Consider the following 19,193-nt stretch of genomic DNA (forward strand, 5'->3'; position numbering starts at 1 on the left):
GGACAAGGCTTATTTTTCTTTATTCAGTCATTGTTATTCCACATATCCTAAAGTTCAATTTATTTGAGATAAACAGAATTCTAATGAGCAAAATCAAATAAAGCCCTCTTTCTTATGTGAATAAAAGTGTATTTTTTTCAGCCTTTCCTGAAAATCCAATAAGGCATCAAAACATTTTTCTTTTTCTTTTCTTTTATTCTTTTTTTCTTTCTTTAAAAAACAAGGTTTGAACTGTTGCTATGCTGTATAATGTTTGGCTAAAGTGTGCTTGTCATGTTTGTTATGACCTGAATTTCTAATTAATTTTTAACATCCATTATGTGACTAAGAGTAGAATAAACCCTTAAGTTCCTAAACTATAGAATTAATTTTATTTCAGGGATTTGTGATGCAATATAGTATGTCTCTATAATTATTATCACAGATATTGTATGCTCAATGTTTGAAACAGAAATGATTGTTCCGCAATAGCATAGCTATCTTGATGAGTTATGGTGACTCAAAACAAATATATCAAAATTCTTTTGGGTGGGGGCAGGGGAAGCCTGATTGCTTTCTCTGCCTATTTTCTGCACGTTCTCTAAATTGCTTCCTTAATTTGGATGGCTATTAGGGAATTTCATTGTGGGAATTTCATTGTGGGAAAGCTGATAGAAGAAAAAAACATAATAAACATAATTGGATATATAAATTCTCTTGAAAATTAAATTTAATTTAAATGTTTAATTTATGTTTAAAATCAATTTAAAATTAATATGTTTAATATGATCATGGTACTTAAATATTGCTTAATGCAGGTGAAAAAGATAGCCATTAGGTAACGGTAAGTAATTTAAGTGCTGGAAGGAAGTAATATCCATAACTTTATTTCTATATTCTATTATTTTTCTTATCATCTATTGCAAAACTAAAATTTATTCTAAACTATATTGAGAATAGTTACCTCTAGAATGACACAGAATCATAGTTTTGAACAATCGCCTCTGAAGTCTTTTGGTCCAACCCCTCATTTTTAGATGAGAAAACTAAATTTCTTTATATTTTAAAAATCTTATATGAGAAGATTTAGGTCTACATTCGTACCTAGATACAATATTAAGGAGCTGTGAATTTACCACAATTTTGATTTTGAAAAACAAAAAGTCGTTTCAGAAATATATATAAGCATCTTAATGAAATTTGAATGGTTATTATTTTCTAGTTAATTTTAAAGATGAAATTCAGTGAAAATGACAGAAAAGCTTATTATCTTGTTATTTGTATATAATCTGCAATACAAATTACCATATTGCCTCAATTCTAAAAAGTCCCACCTTCTTTTTTCTAATTTTAAAAATTCTGAACTCAGAATGCAGGTTAAAATCTATACATAAATGCAATATGGTGGTTTCCTTTTTTCCCCTCAGGCCAATATTAAATTAATGCTGCATTTTATACTTGATACCATCTCAAAAATGGAGAGACTATGGTATCTCCAAAAGTGGAAAGATCTTTATTTGCATATTCTGCAAATGTCTGGATGAACCCTGTCCATAAAGAGAGCACAACTGGTCCCTTCAAAGCCAGTTAGAATTAAAACACTTAAGAAGAGGGATATTAATAATAAAAATATTTCTAAAAGAGGCAAAACTAATGTATTAAGATTGCATTGTAAAACAGATTATAGAGTTAGTTACCAATTGGGTAAAGCTGGTTTTTGTTGATTTGCTTTGTCCATTTTAAGTCCAAGTAAATAAACATGGGTTTGGATGCAAAAAGGTTACAAGTCCAAAAATGACTTATAATGGGAGCAGAGAAGAGATTTTCCCTTACCAAACTGTCTGCGTGGTCATCTGACATGGTCTTCAATTTTACGTTCTAATTTTGCATATATAGTTTATCTGCTAAAAAACAATGCATTCTGCTGAAACACTTGGTCGAGGAGGACTGAGGATAAAGTACAAACAATTAGGTAGCCAAAGAGATATTTAATCGTGCTTAATGATACACAGCATAACTGATGCAAGTGATGACTCCACAGTTTAGATCACAGAATATTTACATGTATTACAAAGATGAAACTTCTACAGAGAGAGACTACTTCCTCAGAGGTCTTCAATGTAATGCATTCAAATCGAGTGGATGTATTTGGAAGTTTATAAAATCCGTATAATTTGGAAAATATGAAAGCATTGAAATGAATTCTAGTAATTACTGAGGCACTAAACATTGTGCTTTAAGTTAGGGTGAGTGCTGCACAAGTTTCAGACATTCCTGATTGGTTTGCAGCTACACACCTGTACTCACCTTCATCACTTTCCACTAAACTTGTTATAAATAGGTTGTGGAACCCTATGCCACTTTCCTCAGCACTGAACCTTGCTCCTTGGACCAATTTCCCATCTTTGTACCACGAAACCGTGGGTCTGGGAGAGCCACGAACTACACACTGGAAATACGCTGCTGTCCCTAACGGTGCATAACAGTCAGAAATACCTTTGATAAACCTGGGAGGCCCTTCTACCACCTGAAATTCAAAAAAGCTGTCTGCGTATTTGCTCCTTAAGACTAATTCTTCTTTCAAACTGCTTAACGTCACTTTGCTTTTCTTTGTTGTCATAGCAAATATTTCGGAATCTCCCATGGTGAGGAATCCCCGACAGAGAGCCTCTCCTACACAATTCACAGCTCTGCACCTGTATGTTGCACTATCGGAAAGACAGACGTTTTGAATTTTAAGGGTATGACATCCCTTCTCCTCACTAATCACATATTTAATATTATCTGGCTCTATACACATATATTCCTTATACCATTTAACTTCAGGAGTAGGGATGCCTATGACTGAACATTTGAATACAGCATCTGAATTTTCTGGAATTTTAAAATCACAAATAGGCATTATAAAGCGAGGAGGCATTTCAAAGACTTCTAAATCAATTTTTAAATCTCTGTCTTCTTCCCCCCTTGAATCCATATTTGTATCTACCAAATTCAATGGAAGAACATCTAGACTGACAATCATGCTTTTATGATCAGGAGTAAATTCAGGAACTGTGACTATTTTCACTTGCTTCTCAAATTCTTTAACATCTTTTTCACTTAATTCAACTTCCAGGACAATTTCTTGAGGAGAAGGTGTTCTTGATGATGTGGCATTTTCCAAATCAAACTCCATGACATGCTGATGTGTTACTGGGGGTGGGAGTGCCACTGCTCTTTCTTCTTGGGGTATTATGTCTACATTTGCAAAGCTCTTTGCCTCTCCTATGATGTTCACTGCATGGCACATGTACTCTCCCCCCTCTCTTTTTTGAATGTTAGAAATTTCCAAAGAACACACATTACCCACCCTTTCCATTTTGATTCTTTCATCTGACTCTAGCAAAGATTTATTTCTATACCATTTCACACCAGGAACTGGAAGGCCCTCAACTTCAACAATGAAGCCTAAGGTTGTGTTTTCATATATCTTCCTTTTGGTCAGAGGTTCAATGAAAGATGGAGGCATTTCATTGTCTTTTGGTTCAATGGCTTCATTGGGGGTACCAAATGAATCGGAACGCCATATTTCATAAGCTGAACTTCTCTCTTCTGTAGGTGTATGAAAATGCTCATTTGGCATACTGTCCTCCCTTTCCACTTTTGAGGAGTATGTCTTAAGATTTCCAGTGAGGTTTGGTCCTCCAGTAGGAATAGCATATCTCTCTAGAGTCTCTCCTGGGGGTGTAGAATATCTCTCTAGAGTCTCTCCTGGCGGTGTAGAATACCTCTCTAGTGCCTCTCCTGGGGGTGTAGAATACCTCTCTAGAGTCTCTCCTGGGGGTGTAGAATACCTCTCTAGTGCCTCTCCTGGGGGTGTAGAATACCTCTCTAGAGTCTCTCCTGGGGGTGTGGAGTATCTTTCTGCTATCTCACCTTCAGAAGGTGTGGAGTATCTTTCAGAAACTTCCTCTAAAGGTGTGCAATATCTTTCAACAGGCTCACCTCCTGAATTTGTTGAGGACTGTTCAGTTGTATCTGAAGGATTAAAATATAAGTCAGGAGACTTTGGTGATTCAAAATGCTCAACAGATGATGATGGGGTATAAAACTGATCTAACTCAGAGATTTCTTCACTGGCCGTACTTCCCACATCAATTGAAATATCAGATTCAGGAGAAAATGGACGACCTAGCGTTTCCTGTTTTGGGTGATAATATTCATACACCGTGTTGAAAGTTACTTCTTCCACCTCCATTGAAGGGATCGACTCACTTTGGACAAGCTTTGCCTCGTGTTTGGTGTCTCGAGCTTCAGGAATCTGATGCTTTCCAGCAGCAAGTAAATATTGTGTTAGGGAGGTCTCAGATTCCATTACTGCAGCATGGGCCTCATCCAATTTAGGAATATTTTCAGAAAAACAGGTTTCTACCATTTCTCCTTCTATAGTGGAGAAAGAAGTTTCATCTGGAACTGAAACTTCTTCATAACATTCTTCTCCTGAAGCATCAACGTCTTCACTTATGTGTTTGTTTGGATTCTGTTGTTCTTCATCCACTGAGAATGGAAAGCACTGACTCAGAGACAGTTGTCTGTAGAGTGTGTGTGCTTCCTGAACGTCACCCTTGCGGTCTTCCAAAGTTCCATCTGTATATTCCCGTGTCCCACCATCCTGCTTTTGAGATGATGCCGACTCTGGTTCTGAAGTGCGTTCTTCCATTTTACAAATCTCTAAAAGCTTTTCCTCACTTGCTGCTTTTTTCAAATGTGAGATGAAACTTCTATTACCATTTTCTAGAGAACTGTTTCTCTCAGAAAGATCAGTTTCTCCTATATCTGCGGATGAGGTTTGAAGTATAGCACGTGATTCACTATGGGTTTCTTCAGAAAGGGATTTAAAAGAAAGATCAGTTTCTAAGATTTCTAAATTTTTTTCCTGTACATGTTGGACTTCTTTTTCTAAATAAAAGGTATTTGCATTAACACTCTGTTTCTCTGTCACAGACTTATTTGAAAACTCCTGAATGGAAGAAATTTCTTGATTGGTAAATATGTTACTTTGCACATTTTTAGAGGTACTCTGTGTATCAGATTGCAATGTTTCAGGGCTAGGGATTTCTTCTTTATAATGTGTTTCCTGCTGTTGTCTAATTTCTTGCCCTTGGAACTCCTCAGATGGATTTCCTATATGCGAATACATTTGCTTTAGATCAAATAAAGTGTACTCACTGTCAGGTGTTTCAGAAGCGGACTGTTGGATTTCAAAATAAGCTTCTTCTGGTCGACCACAATCTAGTCTTTGGAAATTTACATCTGCATTTTCTATTTGAGAGTGAAACTGCTCTAGGTCAAATGTTATAGGTGCTTCATGTTCAGCTCTCTCAGAGGCCGCAGATTGATCTCTAAGACCTATTTCTTTTCGTTGTTCCCTCTCTGGAATTTCAAATTCTTTATGTGTTTGAGAGGAAAGCAGATTTAAATTCATTACAATGTTAGATGAATCTGGTTCAGCATTTGGAGACATTTTCTCTGCCTGATGCATATTTGCACTTAGGTTCCGCAGTCTTGATTCACTCTGCTTTAACGAGGAGTCTATGTCATCAAGCTTCCTTTGAAGAGAATTAACAAATGATTTCCTAGGAGGTCTTTTTTCTAGAACTCTTTTTTCTTTATGTTGTAACTTTTCAAATGCTATGATTCTATGCTTCACCTTCTTGTGTGGGTAGTGTCTCTCTTCGTCAAGGGGTTCTTTATATACAATGTGAGATGAGTCTTTTGTGTTGTAACTCTCAGTTCTCTCAGAGTGGATATTTGGAAAATAGTCACTTTGAGTACATTTCTGCATGTTTTCCCATTCTGATCCACCAAGCTTTCCAAAATCATTTTTTAACTCTTTCCTCATATTAACTTCACTAAAATCATGAACAAATGGATACACAGTGCCATGTACTCTGTGCAGCTTTGATTTTTCATTTACGTGTTCCTCTTTCCCTTCATCCTGACATTGAATGAGTTCAGCCCTGAGAGGCATGTTGATTTTTATGGATCTAGAAGCACGTACAAATCTGGGTAGTTTTTCTCGGGAAGGTATGCAGTGCACCTGGTCTTTCTGGTCTATCTGCTCAACTGTCTCAAGGCTTTGAAAATATTCTCTTACAGCATATTCTTTCACATTCCATTGGGGAGTAAAAGGACCAGCTGGATAATCATAAAAATGTGCCCTTACAGATTCTCCCTCAATTTGTATTTGTGGATCTTTGGAATATTTTGCATAAATTCCGCCAGTATTCTCAAACCGACTATCCTCTCTGTAAGTGGCAGGTTCCACTGTTAGATCTGAAACACTCTCAACTGTTCCTGAATTGTTTCCAGCAACACATTTATATTTTCCAGAATCTTGAGAATTAACATCATTAATGTATAACCTGTGGCTACAATTAACTTCTGCAAACTGAAACTTCTGGTTCTGCTTTAAAAGGACTCTGTTTTGAAACCATGTTACAACTGGCTGGGGCTCACCAGATATTATACATTCAAGCACTATAGAATCCCCTTCTCTACACCTGACGTGCTTTGGCATTTCTTGTAACATTTTTGGCGGCTCATTAGTAATATCAGAAGAAAATGTAAATCTGTGTCTTGGTGACTGAGGAGCTTGAGCTAGAGGTGTTGCTTCAGATTCTAGCTCCTCAGGTTGAAATATTTCTCTTGACTCCTTATCCTGTTCTGAGGTAGGAGTAGCTGCTGTTATCTGAATTTCTACAGGAAAGGAAAGCAATTCCCCGTCTGCACAGGGAGGATCTGAGAGGTTAGTTTTTAACATTTGGAGATTTGCTTGGCTCTCTTGACTCAAAGATGGAGGGACACCTCTTGCTTGGTCAAACGCCAACGCCAGCTCCTCCTCCTCCTCCTCAGTGTAGTCGTGGAACACTGGGACTTTCTGTGCTTTGACATCATATCTCTGTTTCACTTTTACCTTAAGTATACCAGTAGATTTTGCTGTTCCATACTGGTTAAACAGCACACAGGTAATAGAACCTTCATTCTGAGGATGAACAGAGGAAAAAGCTAATGTTGAATAATTTTCCAAAGTATGAATGGTAAAGCCTCGATTACGTGGGATTGGTATATCGTTGTTGTACCATGTCACTATGGGTTGAGGATATCCTTGAAAATGACAAACAAATTTACAACTGTCACCTTCATAAACTTCTTGAGATTCAATTTCTTGAAGAAATGAAGGTGGGCAACGTTGTGGATGTTTTTGGACATAATTTTCAAAAACTCTTGCATTTTTTTCCTCTTGTTCAGCTTTGAATTCATCACCTTTTGTGGAAGCAGGGTGTTGTAATTCTTTCAAATCATCCTTTCTTATTCTTTCACTATCTATTTCTTCACTTTCTTTAATATTCACAAGAGTACCAAAAGATTCACTGGCATATGGTGTAATGACTTGAGACACATTTTCGGGAGTCTCATATATTTCCTCATTCTGATATACATTAGTAATATACTTAGATGACTCTCCAATTGCAGTACTGGTTATAATTTCTTCAAGCTGTCCTCTTGCTTGGGTATTTTCACTTACCAGAATATCACCATATAAATGGTTTTCTGGTAGACTTTCTTTTATAAATGCCTCTTGGATCATTTTTATTTCTGTCTGAAGAATTTCTTCATCAACAGTAGTTTGAAAGCTTGTGGGAGGTTCTCCACAGTATACATTTTGATCCATTTGATTAGAAAGGGCATGTGGATTTTGGACAATACCCTCAGTTGAATTATCTGCCTTTTCCCTATTTTCAGTTAGATCAGACACAGACCTGATTTTCATTTCCTCTATAGAGAATAGGTTATCTTTATCCCTAGGTTCACTTCTCAACGTTCTTAAGCTTACTTCAGATGACATATCTAAAAGAGATAATTTCTTTTTCTCCATTAACATTTTTCTAGCCTCCCTTAAACGCTGCAACTTCATTTTTGTCTCCTTGTCCAGGAAACTTTCACCTACATTAAGCCATCCTGTTGTGTCAGATTTACTTTCTAAATATTCTTCATCATACATAAAATCTGTTTTCTTGCCCGGACTTACTGTCTTAAAGTGTATAGTTCTCACCATCCCCTTTTGTTCCACATCTTGCTTTTTGTTAAAGGGAGAGCCAGTAAACCTCAGGTCAACCTTTATCCTATCTTCTTTCCTTTCACCTAAAGCCTCGATGTTTTTGTGTGTCTGTTCTGTTCTTCTTAGAAATTCTAAATATTTCTCATCTTGCCCTTTTTGGATAACAAGCAATGATGCAGTTGATTCCGCACACCCTTCACTATTAATTGCTAGTAATCTATAACTTCCAGAATCTTTGTCTTGGACCCTTTTAACCTCTAAGCTAGACGAGTGATGATGTAAATCACTCTCAGTTTTTATAACCCGACGAAGACCTGTTGGGATAGGTCGATTGTTATGAAACCAAGTAATTTCAGGAGTTGGACAAGCAATTAATCGACATATAAAAACAACAGGTTCACCCTCTAAAACATATTTAAACATAAGTTTCTGGGTAAAAGAAGGCTTGAAATATTCAGGCCAGGAGCTTGTAGATGATATTCTACTTGCATATCTTTTAGCAGCCACGGAGCTGTGGTCTATGTCTTCAGAATCTGAAAAGGCATCACGTGTATCCGTTTCTGAATGTTCGGATTCCCCCTCGGAGAATAATTCTGAAACAAAATTAAATTACAAAGGATTTTACTATTTTACATAATATTTGAAAGTTGAAAATAATGAAATCACAAAATAGGAAATGGAATAAAGAGCATGCAACAGTTCTCACAAATCCATAAAAAAAGTCACTCACCATATTTGTTCGAATAAACGCAACACCATGCTCTGTTTAAAAGATTCTGACACGAAAATCGTTCGCTGTCTGGTCTTTTCTTCAAACTGTTGAAATTTCTTCTTGAACAAGCAAAAATGCATTTCAAAATAACATGTTTCTGTGCATATTTGTTTTGAGAGCAGGAAAACTTTGTTCTTTTGATGACTAAGAGGAAAATCTTACCTGACTTGCAGAGAGTGGAATAAACGCCCTTTTCTGATCCTTTTGATTGTAGATTAAATTATTGTATTTTTGAGAATTAACTATTTAAAAATATATACAAGAACTATAGCCATAAGTAATTAGCTAAAGTAAAATGAGAAGGCGTTTATTCGAACTAATACAGCCGTAAAGTCATGATGTTATGCAAGGAAAAGCAGGCAATAAGGACCACATAGGCAGCTATCTGCAAGCCAGTGTAAGAGACATATCAATGTTAAAATGATATATGTGCATGAAATGTAAACCACAATGGGAATGTAACATCTTCACACTTCCTGAATAAAGTAGCATTTCAATCATAATTCATTCATAATATTGCATTCTGAGAATGACAGCTAGGTTATTGTTTATTGTTCAATTTAACTCACTGTGATTTTGAAAACAAACTTCTACTTCATGATTTCATGCATTAAGATGACAACTTTTCATAATACACACTTTCGAAGATGACTGCAAACGTGAGGTTGAATGTGGCTGATAAATTTTAAATACAAGATTTTAAATTACCATACAACAAATTACTGTGAGATGCATGTAACCATCAGCATACTAAATGTGGCATGCGACATAGTAATATATACTCTAAGAGATATATTTTTATATCTATGTCATTTTTCTCAATAATCCTAAGAGAAGGCAGCTCAAGGATTCTATTAATCCTTCAGAATTTCTACCTAAATCTCACATTCATCATAACAATACCTTTCATCTCCATCTCAATCTCCTGTTCAATCCTCTCATGCAAAATTGATTCAGGGGCTAAAATGAAAAATCATATAAAGATATTTTAGTGGTTAATTGCATATACCTCCTGCATTCAGAAATTCATAATTTACATGATTAAAATTTTTATGATAATAACAGAAAACTGCATACCCCCCTAATTTACCAAAAATTCCACGCTAAAGAAATCAATGATTTGATAAAGTATATGACAATGTTGACAAGAAAGATTAAAACATTTTTATTTCAGGTTCTCTATGAAATTTCCACTTTTAGTACCATAATTCCTCATGCCTTTACATGCATTCAGAAAAGCAATCCACAAACTAAAGGAATATTCTTTTTTTAAAAATATCCTAATGACCAAATGCTAAGATATGAAACCACATTTAGAAGGAACATGCATTTTCTAACCTGCCATTTTTAGTTGAGAGATAGTCTGTTTTTCCTGCAGAATTAAACATCTTTGCTAGCAAACACTCCTCTGATTTGAATCACCTTTCAAAACTTAAACTACATGAAGTCCATTTACATAGTAAGGAGTAAAACAAAGACTCCTCAACTCAAAATTGCTTTTATTACATAAGGAACAAGCATGGTTTTTAGACACAATTGTCTCTGGGGTGACTTCTTGGGAAAGGCTGGTACCCTGTTACCAGTCTCATTCTTCAGGGCAGGTGGCACAGTGTCAGTAGACTTGACTCTCTTGCTCTCAGTTCCTTGTGGTCTTTGGCATGAAGTTAATGACAAACTTGATCTTTTCTTTGAATATTCCCTTTTTACTTCATGGGTTGTTTTCATTTGTGACTCTCTTGAGTGTTTTTATAGTTTTAGTGTCTGAACTAAGAGTAATTTTTGTAACTGCTCTGGTTTGCGATTCTTTGGTTAGGCAAGAATAAAGTTAGGAAAAGGCATAAATTAGCTGTATTTGTAAGAACAAAACACATGCTGAATTTAAAGAAGATGGAATGCCATCAGAATGAGAAGGAATGGCAGCATGTTAGTCCCCAAACTAATAAGATACATCTAGGTTTATTATGCACATAAGAACTCTAGTGAAACAGACTTACTGGGGTTTTATACATTTCTACTTGATCTTGGTGGATAACCATGTAGCCTATGTAAACTTATTAGGCCCAAATAAAAGAGGAACATATAAAGACTGGCCTTATGCTAAATAATTAGACAGCTGTGCCTGATCCTTCACTCATCAAACACTATCAGACTCATATTTTTTAACTTTCTTAAGTACAAGTAAGGCAGTCTGGACTTTCCATAAAAAAAAAAAAGCTCTTGCTTCAAGAACACTTTAATAATATAATCAATTAGAACTGAGTGAACTGGAGAGTCAGGGGCAAAAATGCCAAGCTTAGATCCACTCTAGGAATAAGACATCTAAGCACCGTACTACGGCACTAGGTTCTTTAGGAAGCAAGTTGAAAGACCTACATTTCTCCCACCTCAAAACACAGCCAACTCCCAATTACATTGCCTCAGAAACTGTCACAACTGTCACCTACTCGACTCATAGACAACACCTCCATATAAATAGTCACTCTGTGTGATTACTGTGCTACCTAGCCGTGAGATTGAGGGGTAACTCTCTGGATGGTGGAATTTTCCATCTAATTTACATAACTAGACCTCAGTTCTTGAGATATTCCCTTTATAGGTTATGGAAATAGAATCCGACATAGCTATAGAACAAAATCTCAGATTAAGAAAGAAAAAGGCCATTTTTTGATGAGTGGGTATTGCAGGTACAGTAAGTGAATTAATGAGCCCAATTCTCCCTGCTGGGTAGCAAGGAAGACCCTGTTTCAAAATTCAGTGCAGAGAAGGCCATGCACATACACAGTACTAGACTCCCCCTTGCTCATCTCTGACACCTTAACAATAATATGGCCAGGATCAGAGAGGAACTTGAGGCCACAGCTTTCAACAGACCCCTGGAGATGCCTGAATTTCTTCCACCAGCTTCCTTCCATGGGACTTTGTGAAGCTCCTTTGCTATAGATACACAACACTAGCTTCTAGCTCCTAAAGAATAATTTTTTCATTCCATTAGTTTCTAAAAGGAAGGTCTATGGGTAAGAGGGAGAAGTTATCCCCTGCCTAGTCAAGTTTAGTCATGCTTTCCCAGACATAGTGAAGAATCTAGCACAATAATGACAAAAATAATGATCTTGCCATGAGAAAAATGAGGCTGTAAAAGCAGAATCATTTATTGAGAAATAGCTAGACTACTAATTTTGGTCCAAGCAGTCTTACTATTTTCAGTGCCCAATTTTCTATTTTCATAGCCTCCTTATAAAAAGCTAGAACCTCCAGATCTGAAAATAAAGGGTAGATAAGAATTGTTGAGCCTATTACTATTAAAACAATTAAATTTAAATTTAGCACAGTGTCTGTTTATTATTGTTAATAAATACCCAATAAGTACCAAGTGAATTACCACATTTTAACCTTCTTTGGTACACTTCCTAGGTGGCACATTTGGTGGATATTAGAAAAAGCTGCACATATGAAATAAACCTTTACTTCCCGCACCTGCATTTGGAAGGTAAACTTCCTGAATCTAGACTGGAAAGTTAAATTTTCATGACAAGTTTGGACAATGACTTGGCCAACTTTCACAAATCCTTTATGAATAGAGTGCTATTTTAGAGATATTCTAATTAATATATTCATCAATTCAACTTGCATCACAGAAAAGCTGCATAAAGCAATGAGGATGAAATGAAGCAAGTCATAGCTAAAAATCAAATAACCACCCTGTACTGCTGATATTGTCTTCTCTCCACAGTCACTGTGTATAGTGCAGCTGTATAGGCCTTAGTCTACCAGCTGCACATCGCATATGATAAGAAACTGAATATTTGCATCTTGTGATTGCTTCACTCTCTCAGATTCCTCTGTCTTTACACCTTCATGAGTCCAGGTGACAGCAACAGAAGATTCATCTTCTAAAACAAAGAGGAATTGAGCAGTGTTGCTGCACTTTGCAGTGAGGTCCTGAAGATGCAGGAGAATCTTTGGCACCTGACTGGTTGACTCTTCAGCGCAGTTCTCAGATAACTCAGTGCTTTCTGCAGTTTGTGAAAAGGATGCAGTGTGGTACAACTCTACATGTCAAATGGATGCAGCCGTGTGGGTGGAATTTGAGACACACTTTCAAAAACCTGCACTTCATATTCATGTGATGATCCTTGAAATGACTTAATTTCCTTCTGGGATATTTTGCTCTCCTCCTTTGTGAAAGAGAAATCTGCCCTGTCTGGGACATGGTGGACTCTCTTACATCTTTCCTAGAACTTTGCCTGTGTAGGGCTTGTACCATATAATCAAGTGACAAAAAAAGAAAATAATATTAAGATCTAAGCTTTGCCACTTGCCTAGATTAGTAACAAAATGGCATGGAAGATGAAGATGAAAGACATCGTTGTCACTTGGAAGCAGCATGCCAGATGCAGTATGCTCTAGGATATCAGGATCACACAAAAGAAAATTCATTCCCAGGGATTCAGGGATGAGCAGCTGATCAAGGCTCATGCAGATGCTGTACAGTATCTGGTTCCTTCCTTCTGTTGACATTGCAGCTATCCAGAGTGACACTGTGTCTCTCTCTCTCCTTTTTTTTTAGATGACTACATTTGGCATACAATTTTCCCTCCATCCACCACATACTTTATAAACAATATACAAGAAATAGATCATGTAATGATGCGACAATGCAATGTTATTTAGAAAAGTAAAAATGGCAAGCAAAGTTGGTGCCTAACAAAATAATTACTGGCTTTCTAATGCACAGAACACATAATTCAGTGAGATTTAAAGTATATAGGTTAACCCATAATTGAGGACTTGGAGGGAATTGGTGGGTTACTTTATTAGTAAATTATGGGCTGACAACAGCATGCAATGAAACAAACAGCAGAGCCTCTCATTAGTAACAGTGGGATGAGGAGGTATGCAGCAAATCAAAGTCCTTGAAGCAAGATGGGCTTTACCTTTTGGAGTCACTGTGAGTGTAGCTGCACAAGTGGCTTCCCCAGCAGTATTGGCTGCTTTGCAAGAGTATTGCCCAGCATGCTCTGAGTAAGCATCAACTATAAGCATTAAAGCCATGCCTGTGGACTCCTCAAAATGGAAAACTACATCTTTTGTTGGTAGAATTGGGTGCTGGTTATGAAACCACTGGATTTCTGGCTTAGGTATGCCAAAAACCCTTGCATGAAATCTGACTGTCTCCCCGCTGTGCACCCTGAGGCTTGATAGAGGCTGGATGAAGATGGGCTTTTGGCCAAGGGACTCCTTCTTAAATGAAACTGATGAGACATGCCATTGAGAGTTTGATGTAACTTCTTCAAATTTGCTAAATCCTGAAAAGAAGCATGCCAATTTTTAATATCTTACTCTGCATAGAAACCAGAACTCATTTGGGGTCATCTACAGATCTGTCACAAATTTCAACGATGAACTGGAATCCAGTCCAATCCTAATGCCTTGTCACTGTATTTCACTATTGATTTGAAGTCACACAAGTTCACGTCCTTTTCCCAGACAAGCCAGCTGAGACATGAATGAGCTCAGGAACTTCACTGTATTGCTCATGCAGGTAGCACCGGAGTAGGTAACAGGGTCTAGGTATTCTTTTTCTTTTTCTTCCTCGGGTTGTACAAACTAGCTTTTTTGTTTGTAAATCACTTTAAATTTATTATTAAGAAAACATCCAGTTACAGTAAGTGTTTAAAATTAAGAAAAAACACAGGAGTTTCCCTAAATTCTTATGTATTTGTGTATACTTAATATTATGTAGGCTATATTCACTCATGGAAAATAATCTGACTGTTTAAATAAAAACTGCGTAACCCTTGTTTTGAGTTCAACTGCCCCCTGCTACTGAGAACATGTCTCTGATTACAAGGCACGAGCCCCGACTACCACAATGCGAAGCCAGCCTGGGCACCTCAAAACTCGAGCACTCGTGGGTGGAATGATGGTGACTGTGTCCAGCTTGTGTAAAGACCCGAAGTTGTCTACTATAGCTTTTGTGCCATCGTAATTGTGTCAACACAATGGGAAGGTGATAGCACTGTTAGTTTTTTTAAAATATGATTTTCATTCTAGCCAAATGAGAAAATAAATCTACCCATTTCTTTAGCGTATTTCTCCCCATTCTGATTCATGCTGCTCAGGAGCATGAAAGCTGGTGATGGCAGCGATACATTACAAAATGGTATGGAGGAAAAGCAGGGCAAAATAAAAAATTATGATTTGTGATTCATAACGAGAAGGGGTAAATAAGAAATGAGAGCATTGCGTGTAACAGGGAAATAATTAGTTGAATTAGAAGAGAGTGGTAGGACCAGTAATGACAGACATGAAATCTTTAGTAATTGTTACTGACATAGTGAGATTAGATCAATATTTAAATATCTAAAGTTGTTTTACTCTACCTTCCAGTCTCAAGTTGGCTGTACTTGACACTTGGCCTACAGCATTATTGGCAACAAAGGTGTAAATGCCCTCATCTTCTGGATAAGCTTCAGCAATCTCCAGTTGGTAAGTGTCTTCAAATTGGGTCATTCTAAAGAACCGAGATGGCTTGATTTTCTTATCCTTGCTGTACCAAGACACTTTTAGATCTGTACCACAAAAAGAGAAAAAAAAAAAGATATTTAAATCACAAGAACAAGTGGATTTTTATTTACCTGCAAATACAATGTTAATTATACTAATGACTACATTTCATATTTATCTTAATAACATTATATTTTTCTTTTGGGCATGCCATATTTGCTATTATATGATTTTCTTTCACCTTTAAGAAGGAAGTATGATACTAAAAAAATCTAGATTGTTCCATTATTGAACTGGTTGTAATGCTTAAAGTAATAGAACTTTAGTTATATCCTTTTCGGCATTTGCATGTCATGCGGTAGAAGCAGGGACAAGATTCTGACATATTCAGTGACTTTGAGAAAAAGAAAGTCCTGAGAAACAGTCATTATGAAGGGTTTGATCTGGGATTGTGGTTGCCTCTGGGACAAGAAGTAAGAAAAATCTCCACTCCGGTTTGCAGAAAGATCAACAAAAAAGACAGCTGAGAAGATCAACATTCTACAAAGTCTAAAACAGACACCCTTGAAGGCTGAAGAAAAAAAAAATCTCTATTTTTTCATTACCAGTGAGCAAAATGCTTCAGCATGGCAGTATATATAGCACAAATAATTGTACACAAAGTAATTTTTTAAATTGAGAGAGAAACTCATGGAATTTGGGCATCTTAGATATATTTGGCTTTTTTCAAAGTAGCAGTTATTATAAATTATAATAAAAGTGTTTCCATACAAGGATTTGAGTCATCTTAAAATAATAGAAAATAAAAACCCAAATCAAGAATAAAATAACATGTTATTATATTGTCATAGTCTAGGGTAATGTACACTCTAATTCTGGTTAATTGTTTTAATAGCCAAAATCACAGCCATCGTATTTTTGCAGCACAGTCACTATACTACTTCCCTATCTCAATATCATACATGGGAATCTTCTAATAGTCCAATAATCTAGATTTTGTTTGCATTTTAGCACCAATACTGGTCTACAAAGGTTACCCTTCTTCCCATGATGTTGTTACAAACTACTTGTTACTTTACAAAGTAACAAATCGTTTCAGTTCCTTAGGTAGCAAGATAAAGTAGAAAATGGAATCCAGTTTGCCAGCTGTGTGACCTTGGGCATGTTATCTAACCTCTCTGGACCAGTCTTTCCATTTGTAAAATGGAATGCATAATAATTCATGGGCTACTTATCCCATAAAACTGCTGTGATAATTAAATGACATAACGTACATGAAAGGGCTTTATAAACCACTGGCATGAGTCAGTCGTTAAAGCAAGAATGATTAACATCACAGAAGGGATCAGCAGTGTCTTCAATAACATGCCAGAAGAAGGGGTCATGATGTAACAGGCAGAGCATCACATGGATTGAACAGTCATCCTACAACTGGGTAGTTTGTGTGAGTGTGTGTATGCGGGTGGAAATGAAAGGACGATGAGTTTGGTTCTCTGCCTGTTCCTTCTTACAACTTCTCCTTCGATGAACTGAATGAGGCATCGGGACACACATAAACTGCCACTGGGCATGAAATGCCAACAATAAATGAGCTAAAAAGTGAAACCTCTCTTGGTAATGGACTTGGTGCTTCTGGCTGGGCTGCCATTATGTGCATTGGTCATTGGCGTCTTGTGGCTTTTGTGAGGCCACCCCACTCCCCCTAAATCTTGTTCATCCTACATCCTCAACACTTATCCAATCTACCCCCTTCCTCTATCTCCTGACTCCCCTGGTGACGGCCTAATCAACACTGTCCAAGCCTATTGCAATAGTTTCTCTTCCGGCTCCTCACTTAAGTCTCGCCTCTCACATCTGTCCATTTCTCCCTTCTCTATCACAGTGTTGTTTTTAAAAATCAAACCTGATCAGGTTCCCCAAGGAACATCCTAACAATCCTTCAGTGGCTCCTCAAGGTAAACAAGATAAACTCCAAAATCCTAAGCACAGAATACCAAATACTTCAGTATCTGGCCTTTTCTTTCTTTTCTAGCCTTCTCGCCCACTCATGACATCACTTTCCAACCCTGCGTAAACCACTTGTTTCCAACACATGAAGTGTTCTTCCAAGTTTTTGTGACTTTGTGAATACTGTTCTTGCTGCCTGGAATGCCACAGCGCTCAGTGATCCTACTTCTTTTTCAATGCTCAGTTTATACATCTTCCTCTAACTGTCTCCCAGCCAGAGAGCACTGAGTATGTGAGCCTACTGCAGCACTTACAACCTTGGATCTAGTGTGCATGCATCTCCTTGAAGGTGACAGCCAGGTCTGTGTGCCTCCAGCACCTAGCATAATGTCTTAATAGCAGGGACAGAGTAAATGCTGGTAGAATAAAAATTGAATAGATGCTTAAATGAACAATGGACATCATCATTGCTAGACTAATTATCATTTCGTTGTACTAGTCTTCACTCTGTAAGCATCCAAATGATACTGATTCATCATCTATAGGATAAACACTAGCAACACACTAGCTTTATTACAAGTTTTAAAATTCTGCTTTTCCAAATTGCTTTTGTACCAGTAGGTGGCACTGGACACCTTCAATGGATAACATTTTCACTGTTAGAAAAGCACCACTTGATTGCTCAGGACCATATTTTATGCTTGAGAATGTACAGAGTCCCCAAAAATATGGGACCAGGGCTTTTGAAGACTCATAATTTCTTTCCAGTTTGTGGAAGGCAGTGCTGCCCTTGCTTACTTAAGGCAACACCTGGTCAGAGGAAGTTGTGTGAATATTTTGAGTCCCAGGGGCATGAAACTAAGAGATTTGGTAAGCTTTTGAAAAGGCATTCTATTAATGAATTTAATTTCTGTCATAAAGAAAATAAGCTTATAAGAGGGTGCTAAAAACCTCTATATGTGTATAAATACTACCACACATGGGGAGTTAATGATCTTATGAATTTTTAAAGCCCATTCAAACATTTAAAGACATTAGTCACACTGAAAAGATAAAGAATTTTTCTTTCTCCTTCTCCCCAAATTGGAGTCTTGCAGAGGGCTTTGAACATATTTTTGCAGCACCTTAAAGTCAAAACTATAATATGTTATAGACCACAAAGCACTTTACAAATATAGTTAAAGACTCCTGTTACTACTTTGAGTGATCCATATGTATGCATATTTATAAGAAAATTTTCTTGTAAAAATTCAATGAATGGATAAATTATTCTGTTTAGCTTTAGTAAATTTGATTTTAAATACACTTTAATTTACTGTTTGTGGAGGATACCAACATTAACAAAGCAAATGTATTTCACAGGGCCTAGCACATAGACATGTTAAGCTTGGGAAAGACAGAAAACTTTCCAAGGGTAAAGTCTCTGTCGTAGATAAAAAATTGTAACACAGCAGCAAAAATGCTTGCTCTAAGGGCAGATGTCCTTGGCGCAGCTAAACCTAATGAGTGTTGCCATGACAATTATCTTGTTGTTCTTTTTGTAACCACCTTTGTTCCTTTTCTATAACTTTCTTGCCTGGACAATAAATACTGAGAGAAAATCTGATTCAGGGTTATTTCCAAGGAATGCTTCTCTCTTGAAGGTCCTGGAAGTAAACTTTCGAGCCCCTCTCTGCTCAGAAGAAATGGGCTTTGAATAATCCTTTGCATCTCCATCACCCTGGGAGAGGTGACAGTGTATTAGTAGAATATTATCAAATCAGTCCTCATTTATTGATATTTAGTATTTCTCGAGTACCGTGCTTCAAACACCCAGAGTTTACGGTATTTGTCCATGTTGGTCACCTAATACTGGACTTTTATGTTTATATAATTCATCTCATG

General features: G+C 36.9%; 1 protein-coding gene across 23 annotated transcripts in view; it reads right to left on the reverse strand.

The window, feature by feature from the left end:
* TTN (titin) overlaps positions 1–19,193 on the reverse strand; it is a 268,315-nt gene that overhangs the window by 204,994 nt on the left and 44,128 nt on the right. For 22 of the 23 annotated variants that reach the window (XM_063115514.1, XM_063115619.1, XM_063115522.1 and 19 more), the window contains exons 43-44: positions 15,239–15,427; positions 9,759–9,815 (exon numbers count right to left, since the gene is read on the reverse strand). In XM_063115514.1, coding sequence (XP_062971584.1) covers positions 9,759–9,815; positions 15,239–15,427 — 246 coding nt within the window. Of the gene's footprint in view, positions 1–1,947; positions 8,677–9,758; positions 9,816–15,238; positions 15,428–19,193 lie in introns of those variants that run through there. The other variant, XM_063115648.1, reaches the window with a different exon arrangement.

The sequence above is a fragment of the Cynocephalus volans genome, chromosome 1 (assembly GCF_027409185.1).
Source record: "Cynocephalus volans isolate mCynVol1 chromosome 1, mCynVol1.pri, whole genome shotgun sequence".
Classification (NCBI taxonomy): Eukaryota; Metazoa; Chordata; class Mammalia; order Dermoptera; family Cynocephalidae; genus Cynocephalus; species Cynocephalus volans.